The following is a 10,434-nucleotide window of genomic DNA, read 5'->3' on the forward strand; positions in this document are numbered from 1 at the left end:
CACTCCCAAAATTTGGGTTCTCACAACACACACGTCCTGACATCGGGTTCTCAGTCAGTTTAGTCAGCAGATTCATGAATGATCCCTCAGAGAAACATATGGAAGCAGTATTTCGGATTTTGCGCTATCTCAAGGGAAGTCCTGGCATACGTCTGATGTTCAAAAAGAGTCCAAACCGATCAGTTGAAGTGTATACAGACGCCGATTGGGCAGGGGACCAGACTGACAGAAGATCAACATCAGGCCATTGCTCTTTCATATGGGGAAACTTGGTCTCCTGGCGCAGCAAGAAGCAGTCCGTGGTATCCCGAAGTAGTGCAGAAGCGGAGTTTAGAGCATTGGCACTTGGAATATGTGAGGGGATGTGGCATAGGCGAATTCTTGAAGAACTCGGGGTTGGTACCCACAAAGCTGTCAAAATTCTGTGTGATAACCAATCTGCATTAAGTATCGCCAAGAACCCAGTGCAACACGATAGGACAAAGCACATTGAGATTGACAGGCACTTTATCAACGAGAAGATTGAGAATGGAACAATTGACTTAATCTATGTTCCTTCTCGTCATCAAATTGCTGATATTCTCACAAAGGCATTGCCACGGCCTAACTTCCAGGAACTATGCAGCAAGCTGGATCTTCGAAGCATCTTCTGTCCAGCTTGAGGGGGAGTGTAGAATTGCGGATATGTTCCTAGTCAGTTGTATTCCTAGTCATAAGGAGTTAGTTGAGTCTTTCCTATACGTAGGGTGTTGTTATGGAGAGTCCTAGAAGTGTGCTTAGGTTCCTTCTTGTGTGGATAGTTAGTTATGTATTCATATATATATATACATATCTCTGATATCAATAAACTTAAGTTTTTCCACTCTACAATCGCATAAGCTTCACTATATTTTAATTGTCAACACTGACTATTATTATTATATTTGCAGGGTTTTGACATTGATATTGATATTGAAGCTGAGGAGAGGGAAGATAGAATTAGTCAATTACCGGACGATGTCGTCTGTTACATTGTCTCGGAATTATCTACCAGAGCTGCTGTTAGGACAAGCATCCTGTCAAGGAGATGGAGGCATGTTTACACCCTTATCAACCAAGTCAGATTTCATTTGCATCATGGTTCATATTGTCATCCTACTCTTACGCGGAAAGAGGAGATCCAAAGAAAGTTTGCGCAAGGAGTGGATACCTTTTTGCAACATCACTCTGGTTTTAAAGTAACGTCCTTTGAATTGGTTTGTTGTTTTCGTGGATGCATTTTGGACACATTTAGGAAATGGATGAATTCTGTTGGCACATTGGGAGTGGAACAACTTACCATTGGATTTTGCTCCATTAACTATCTGCTCGACCATCCTGTTAATTTTTTCTACTGATTTTCTTACCGAAGCTCCGTCGGTTAAACATCTATGGCTGCGGGGCGGTTCTTTTCTGATACCAAATAGAAATTCTCTCCAAGTTCTTCGATTGGATAATATCGTTTTCACTTCCGAGGCTGTAAAGTGCATGTTGTCACGCCCCGAGACTGGGGTTAGTTGACACCGGCGTTGTTTAACAATCACACAATTGAAACAACAAGCCTTTCGTAGCACAGTATAAACCGAAACCAGTTTATAAATCATAATCTCAATGAAATAACAATTGTTTTTACAATATCGAAATCCAACGAAATAGTAAATAATGCGGAAGCGTCTTACAATTCTTAAATCATAAATTCGAAATAAAGCCTACTACTAATCTGGCAGATCACCAACCCCAAAATTGCTCGGACTCTTCATCCTCAACCTGTTCTTCGGGCTTATCTGGGAGGGGAGAGTAAGGGGGGTGAGTATTTTGGGAATACTCAGTAAATGGGGGACTTTGAACACTACATAACCAATTTAATAACATTTTCGAAACATATCATAAACGTACATCATACTTTTCATAATCGTAACGTAAATTCCATAACATAATAACACTGCGATTTTTCACCTTTAACGGTTTACTGACGTCAGTCCCTAAGTTTTAATCCTCTAAGGGGGCGAGGCCATAAAACAGTTCTATCCCACTGTTAAGGGCCATATGTTGGAATTCCACCCATTTTCAGGGAATCCTCACAGTGTCAAGCATAAGCGTACCAAAAGTTCGTAAAAACGTATAGACAAAACGACGGTACTCGACCGTATTTTTAAACCGAAAACCGAAAGTTTCTCACATATGCATAAACCGAAATTATAAATTTTAAAACAGCCCACTTACAGTATTTTGAATTGCTAAAAACGTGGATGCTCAACTCGAAAATTGGATCGCTCCTTGCTCCTCCTTCGGACAGAACTTCGGCTTAATTTCTTGGACGATTTTCGGGCAGAATTTCGGCTAGGGAGTGCTGCTGAATTTTTCGAAAAACAGCAGCCTAGAATCTCGAAAATTGGGTGTGTTGTGGAGTGAGGGTGATGGCATATTTATAGGGAGGAGAGAAGAGCTTAATATGGCACCTAAATCATGTATGATAAGCATCAAAATCCCTTGATTTTCTTTCCAATTTACCACCCAATCTCACGTTTTTGGCTTAGAATTTTCTTCCCACAATTGAGTTATTTAGCTACCAAGATGAGGGATTTATTCCTAAATTTTTAGGAATATTCAAGGACTAATTTATCTTCTTTCCTTGCACCTTGTATGACCTACCAATCTTGCAATCATTCTCCCTAATTTCGAAATTTGCATGATATTCATAACTTAATGACTTAATATTGTATATCCTAGAGTATCTCCATATTTCCCATATCAAATATTCTCCATTATGTAAATCTTATTTTAATACAATAATCCAACAAGAATATCCTCTACTCTTAAAATTTTCTTACAATTTTATTAAATACATTATTGAAAATTCTCGGTTCTCACACATGTTATCCAATTGGTCGAGCCTCCAATCGTTGAGCTTGAGATATTGTGAGCTCCCCTCCAAATTACGAATCTGGGGCCTTGATCTGCAATTGAAGAGTCTGAAGATATATCAGTGTGAAATTGTCGAGGAGATAGACTTGTTTGCCATCAATCTGATCAATTTTGAAATATATAACAGCCGAAGTATGCTGAAATTGTCCTTTTCTCATGTACCATTGCTACAAACTTTAATTATCGAGTTCTGTGAGAAACAAGTCACTCCTCGTGTATTTGGAAAAATTGCCAAAGATCCGCCTCATCTTGAATCCATGGTTTTTATTACTCAAGCGAGCTTCTTTGAGGTGTGCGAAATGTCTTAACTATTTATCTATTCTTTATTTCCTTAGAGAAGTGTTTTATATAGTCGTTTTTTACACCAGTCTCAGGGATGGAAACTGGATCGAGCCGTTAGCAAGCTTAGCAACCTCATACATTTAGTTTTGATATTAGAACATTACTCCAATGATGTCGATCTACTAGAAGTTGCTGTATTCGTGGATGCTTGCCCCCTTCTACGCAAGTTTACCTTTTCAACCAAGGTATTTATTCATCACACATCATCTAGCTAGCTGCACCATGATAATGTGTTTTACTTTGTGAATATATACTTGTGCATGTAGGTGGCAAGGTCAACATTTAATCTAAAACAAGCACAAAAGAGAATGGTCGTCGGGCGCAACACTCAATTGAAACAAGTGGAATTTAAACGATTTAGGGAGAAGGGGAGTGAGTATAATTTTATTCTGTACATGCTTAAAACTGTTGCCTCCCTCAAACGTTTGATACTCTCCCGACATACTTTAGCCTACAGCATATATTCTAGACGTTGGATGTGTTCGGTTAGTGATGCATGGAATGGCGAGAGGATTCGCAAAAAGTTGCAAGGGCAGGCCATTTCAGAAAATGTTGAGATTATTACCTTTTAAAAGTTGGTTTCAACCTTGATAATCGTTGAACATCTTGCAACTTTATTAGTTGATTAATTTTGTTCAAATGACTCTTATCATCATATTATTTGATTAATTTTGTTCAAATGACTCTTATCATCATATTCCGGTTCTTTGTTTTTAGTTTTTATCTTGTCTCGGTGCACTTATAAACTGTTTCTCATACCTTGCAAATATATATTGTTTGGCTTATTGATTTACATATCACATTTGGTTTCGGTGCTGCAACAATGATTATATAGTTTACTTTGATATGAAGGCAAAAACAGGATATGTAGCTCTCAAACTAGATATGAGCAAAGCATGCGATCAAATCGAATTTATTTTCTTCAAAAAATGATGCTCAAATTGGGTTTTGATGAGCAATGGGTTAAAATTTGATAATGAAATGCATTATGCCAGTCTCATATTATGTCGAATCAATAATTCCATTTTTGGCACTATATATACAACCGTCGAGAGGGCTCAGACAGGATGATCCACCATCACCGTATTTGCTCGGGCTATGTTCTCAAGGCTTTTCTCATCTATTTACCAAAGCGGTGGAACGAAAATTATTTAGGGGATTTAAAGTAGCAAACTCTTGTCCGACCATATCTCATTTATTCTTTGCATATGATAGCTTGATTTTTTTCCGAGCTATTAGGGAGGAAAGTGTAAATGTTCATCGTTGCATTTTGATTTATGAAAAAGTCTCGGGACAGGTAGTTAATTTTGATGAATAAGCACTCACATCTAGTCCGAGCACATCACTTCATATATCAGCAAAAATTGTGGGTGTTCTTTTGATGTTTGTGGTTAAGGATCACGAAATTTATTTGGGGTTATCGACTCTTTCCTTGTGCAAAAAAAAAAGAAGATTACGATTTGGATTTTTATGTGAGAGGGTGGAGCAAAAAATAAGAGATGGTCCCTACGTTCGTGCTGCTATACGGTATGCATTTCTTTAGTTTCTGTATATCTGATAGCATTGTTTTTTTCTCATGTTAGTAAAATTATGCCTCACACCTCACGGCGACAAACATATCCAAAAATCAGCTTCATCGGAGCACGTTTGCCCGTCCCCGACTTTGTGAAGGTTGTATTCTTTTGATGTACACCTCAACTCTTTCTTCCCTATGTTCATGCTGCTATATGGGTATGCATAAAATAAATGCGCCCTATCTTGTGGTTTTCTTCGATAATATATTTACTGATGTCTTTGCATTTTCCAGTCGTTCATTATTTTATATCACCTCTTCTACTGGCTCATTGTTTTGTTCCGGTGTTAATATCAAATTTGCTCTCCATGGTGGGAACTTCCTACTACCATTACCTAAATTATTTCGGTTACGACGGTGAGATGAGTTTACCAATTAGCTGTTTTTTTGTTTTATTCGTTTGGTTAATGAATAATGACAGTCATTTCTTATTATGAACCTCGTCAAGTTTTTTGTTCCATCTTGTGCCAAAGTTCCACTTTAGGCTATACTGGCGTCCATCTTGTGTGAAAGTTCCAAATGCCATAGTCGTACGTTGCAAAAAAGTTCCTTTACGGATCACTGTCAAAAGAGTAGTTAACATTTCAGCTCATAATAACCAAAATACCATGTTCTCCCTGAGAACTTGTTTTTTTCAATTTGATACAGGATTACCACTGCTTGTTATATAGTAACATTGAAACAAGAATCGAACCCTCGTGCACCTTTTTTGGCTCCTTCCAATAGGAGAAATCCAGGAAACTAGATATCAGGGTACTAATCAATCCCAAAGTTATTGAAGCAACAATTCTTCCCTGAAAATTTCATTTAACAAGGCCTTTAAACCAAAAGAACACATTAATTTCAAGAATCAAAATCCATTTGTGTTAAATCCATAATATCGTTCAGCTTTGGATAGACGCCAAACTTAAGGAGAGGTTACTCTTATTGTAAAAAAGAACAGTTTCGTCATCGTGTTTAACAAGTAAACAACTATCAATCATCATCAAACTAAACGGTGTAGGTACATGATTATCCTATCATCTATTGTATCTTCTATTCTTCTAAATTTTTTCACAGCACCACTACAGCACTTGCAGTCATCATTCTACTCACTTCCCAGTCATCTCTTTTACTACAGCAGCAACTTTAGCAACAGCTTTTGCAGATGTTCTTATTTTGTTGACGGTTTCCGGGTTCGGCTTTGTTCCCAAAACATTGCCCGCCCAGGTACTTGCTTCAGCCAAGTCATTTAAAACAAGGGCCAAGCCCTCAACCGCCTTTGCAGCCCTATTTATTTTATTTAGCATCTCTTCAGCAGGTGGTTTCCTTGTGATTGCGCCTAATAAATAGCAACCGAGAGTCAAAACAAATGTTCCCCAGACAGGAACATCTGTGAGGAAAAGGGATTTGGTTTCTTTATCCTCTTCCTCCAGTAGGTTGACAAAGCTGCTGGAGTTGGATAAATGAAGAGCTAGATTCTTAGCACTCTTGTCGCAAAAAGATGCACATTGTAGGTCAATCGCCGACCCCTCCTTCGAGACGGGGAGAGTCGACACCTCGATTGAATGTACTTTAACCAAATACCTAGTAGTATCCATATCCTGTCAGATCAATTCAAAATCACAAACATAAATCATACATGCATTCAGCTTCATGTTGCTTGTGAAATAAATTTGGACATAGCAAACAATTAACTCAAATCGAGAACCGATCAAAACTGATATACGAGAACCAATCAATATTAAACTCAACAAAATTAAATGATCAAAAAGCCTTAACATGACAAACAATTAACTCAAAAGATAGATTCGAGTACCAATCAAAATTGATATACTCAAAACTTAGATTCGAGAACCAATCGAAACTGATATACTCAAAACTCAAATTCGAGAACCAATCGATCGACTTTAGAATAATTAAATGATCAAACTCTTAAACTGATATTATATTGCAAACAATTAACTACTCAAAACTCATATCCGAGAACCAATCGGTCGATATTATTATTTCTCGATCGACAGTAGAATAATTAAATGATCAAAAAGCCTAAACTGATATTGCAAACAATTAACTACTCGAAACTCAGATCCGAGAACCAATCGATCGACATTAGAATAATTGAATGATCAAAAAGCCTAAACTGATATGGCAAACAATTAACTCAAAAATGATTTGAGAACTGATCAAAGCTGATATCAGCCAATTAAATTGAACAATTAACTCAAAAATGATTCGAGAACTGATCAAAGATGATATCAGACAATTAAATTGAACAATTAACTCAAAAATGATTCGAGAACTTATCAAAACTATTTTCAAGACAATTAAATTGAAAGCTTAACTGAGGAAACTCGGGCAGGGAGAAGGAGAAGGAGCAGGGGAGGAGCTCTTCGAGAAGGAGCAGGAGAGAAGCAGACGAGCAGAAGACGCGGCAAAATTTGAAATGATTGTTAAGGATGTTGTTTGTTAAGGATGATGTAATAAATAAAGATATAAAGACGCCAAAAAACAGAGCGTTTCTTTTTTATTTATCATTATTAAAATTATTGTTAAGTGTATTATAAATTTAATAAAATACCTCTTGTCCCACATGATAAAAATTAAAAATTTAAAATGATTTTATAATGAGATACAATGGACTTCTTTAGAAACTTGGATTAATCATTTTCATAAAACGAGGATGAATACAGAGTAGTTGCAATATGAGCCCATTGTGCAGTCATGCAAGCACGGGTCTGGGCTCGGGGCGCGACAGAATGGAATCTGAGCTGGTCACTGGCAAGGAACACCGGGAAATAAGTAATATGCGGGGCAAAGTGCTACGTGCACATGAGCCACCTCTTGAACTTATGGAGAAAAGTGATACATGACGAGAGCCACCTCTTGAACCTGTAGGAACCACCTCTAGATTCTCGACGGTGATGGATCGAGGAGTCAAGCCGCGACGAAAACGTCACATTCTGACGGAGGGATGATTGTGATACTTCTTGTCTCAAATGGTAAAAATTAAAGATATAAGATGACTTTATAATAGACTACAAAATGGACATCTTTAGAAACTTGGGTTAATCATTTTACTAAAATGATGACGAAACGAAGTAGTTGCGATAAGAGCCTATTGTTCAGTCATGCAGGCACGGGACCGGGCTCGGGGCGTGATAACGTGGTATCCGAGCCGGTCATCGGCAAGGAACATCGAGAAATTGTTATGCGGGGCAAAGTGATACGTACACGAGATCCATCTCTTGAACCTGTGGGCAAAGTGATACATACACGAGATCCATATCTTGAACCTGTGGGCAAAGTGATAATTGAAGGCAGTCACCTCTTGAACCTGTAGGAGCTACCTCTAGATTTTCGGCGCTGGTGGATCGAGGAGTCAGGCCGCGACGAGGATGTCACGTTCTGAAGACAGGATGATTGTGATACCTTTTGTCCTATATGTTAAAAAAATATATTTAAAATGAGTTTATAATTAACTACAATGGACTTCCTTAAAATCTTGAGTTAATCATTTTCGTGAAAACGAATACGAAGTAGTTGCGATAGGGACCCATTGTGCAATCATGCTGGCACCGGCCCAGGCTCGCGACGTGACAATTGTAACTTTTATATTCAATTATTTGATCATCTTTTATTCCAAATTATTCAATAGTGTAATTTATCTATTCTTCAAAATATTTCACAAATACAGCACCACTGCAACAATTACAGCAACCACTTCACTCACTTCCCAGCCACAACAGCAATTTCAGCAACAACTTTTGTAGTTGTTCTTTTTTTTTTTGACAGTTTCTAAGTTAGGCCTTGTCTCCAAAACATTGTCCGCCCAGCTATTTGCTTCAGCCAAGTCTTCTACAACAAGGGCCAAGCCCTCAACCACTTTTGCAGCCCTATTTATTTTCTTTAGCATTTCACCAGTAGGTGGCTTCCTTGTGGCCGTGCTTAATAAATAGCAACGAAGAGCCAACACACATGTTTCCCATAAACTTTAATCATATCCTAACAAAGAAAAATGATGTGGGAATTCAAATTTTTCTATTATAATTTGTAACCCATGATTTAATGTTTTAAAAGAATAAAAATAAATTAATATTTTTTACATTTTTATATAAAGATTTTATCATGAAAATTTGTAACAAAAGAAATATTTGTTTAATAATTTGTAACCTCTTTTGAAAATTTTCATATATTATCTTTTTTTTTTTTAAAGTGGATTTCAAAATTCCATACGATTATTTTAAAATTAAGTGCAGTCATGCAGGCACGGGCACGGGCACGGGACATGACAAAATAATATCAGAGCCGATCACCGGCAAGGAACGTCGGGAAATAAGTGTTATGCGGGGCAAAATGCTACGTGAATGAGAGATACCTCTTAAACTTGCGGATAATGTGCTACATGACGGGAGCCACCACTAGATTCTCGGCGTTGGTGGATCGAGGAGTCAGGCTGCTACGAGGACGTTGCATTCTGAAGGAGGGATGATTGTGATACCTCTTGTCCCACATGATTAAAATTAAAGATTTAAAATGAGTTTATAATGAGCTACAATGGACTTTTTTAGAAACTTGGGTTAATCATTTTCCTAAAACGAGAATGAATACGAAGTAGTTGCAATATGAGCCCATTGTGCAGTCATGCAAGCACGGGCCTGGGCTCGTGGCGTGACAGAATGGTATCCGAGCTAGTCACTGGCAAGGAACACCAGAAAATAAGTGCTATGCGAGGCAAAGTGCTACGTGCATAGGGGTCACCTCTTGAACTTGCGGGGAAAAGTGCTACATGACGGGAGCCATCTCTTGAACTTGTACGAGCCACCTCTAGATTCTTGGCGCTGGTGGATCGAGGAGTCAGGCCGTGACGAGGACGTCGCATTCTGACAGAGGGATGATTGTGATACTTTTTGTCTCACATGGTAAAAATTAAATATTTAAAATGACTTTATAATGGACTACAATGGACTTCTTTAGAAAATTGGGTTAATCATTTTCGTAAAACGATGACGAAAACGAAGTAGTTGCGATAGGAGCCTATTTTGCAGTCAGGCAGGCACGGGCTCGGGCTCGGGGCATGACAACGTGGTATCCGAGCCGGTCACCGACAAGGAACATCGAGAAATAGTGTTATGCGGGGCAAAATGCTACGTGCATGGAGCCATATCTTGAACATGTGGGGTAAATTGCTACATGACGGGAGCCGTCTCTTTAACCTGTAGGAGCCACCTCTAGATTTTCGGCGCTGGTGTATCGAGAGTCAGGCCGCGACCCAAATTTAAATATGGTTGATCAAAGAAATCAACCAGATTTTTAAATGAGACTACCCTTGTTATCAGGCCAAGAGAATTCACTTTTTATTAATTGGACTCTGTCATGCGAATAACATTGGACATATCATAAATATATTTTATCCGGATATATATGAAAAAAAATAATACAACTACTGAATCGAAAGCAAAGCAAAGGGACATGTGGGTGCTACCATGCCCTCAAAATTTTTATTTTATTGACTAAAGATTTAAAAATAATAATATTTTGTTAACTTTCTTCCCTAATATTTATTCTTTCCACTCATAAAATCTATTAATTTTTTT

The 10,434-nt window shown here is 38.0% G+C and overlaps 1 protein-coding gene and 1 long non-coding RNA gene across 2 annotated transcripts; both read left to right on the top strand.

Annotated features, from left to right (window-relative positions):
• The first annotated feature begins 754 nt into the window (after positions 1-754).
• LOC140815391 (F-box/LRR-repeat protein At3g03030-like) lies at positions 755-1,376 on the top strand. Its single transcript, XM_073174517.1, has 2 exons — positions 755-799; positions 930-1,376. Exons 1-2 carry the CDS (start codon positions 755-757, stop codon positions 1,374-1,376), a joined length of 492 nt encoding a protein of 163 aa, XP_073030618.1.
• A 1,625-nt stretch (positions 1,377-3,001) lies between these two features.
• On the top strand, positions 3,002-3,841 carry LOC140815728 (uncharacterized). The gene is made up of 3 exons (XR_012114387.1): positions 3,002-3,233; positions 3,312-3,470; positions 3,552-3,841. It is a non-coding gene; the product is annotated as an uncharacterized lncRNA (long non-coding RNA).
• The last annotated feature ends 6,593 nt before the right edge of the window (positions 3,842-10,434 follow it).

The sequence above is a fragment of the Primulina eburnea genome, chromosome 15 (assembly GCF_022965805.1).
Source record: "Primulina eburnea isolate SZY01 chromosome 15, ASM2296580v1, whole genome shotgun sequence".
Lineage (NCBI taxonomy): Eukaryota > Viridiplantae > Streptophyta > Magnoliopsida > Lamiales > Gesneriaceae > Primulina > Primulina eburnea.

Bases quoted from the DNA above. Each gene is read 5' to 3' on its own strand.
- LOC140815391 (XM_073174517.1), top strand. From the start codon at position 755: ATGGAGAGTCCTAGAAGTGTGCTTAGGTTCCTTCTTGTGTGGATA. The intron at 800-929 runs GTTAGTTATGTA...TTATATTTGCAG, and splicing joins GGTTCCTTCTTGTGTGGATA to GGTTTTGACATTGATATTGA.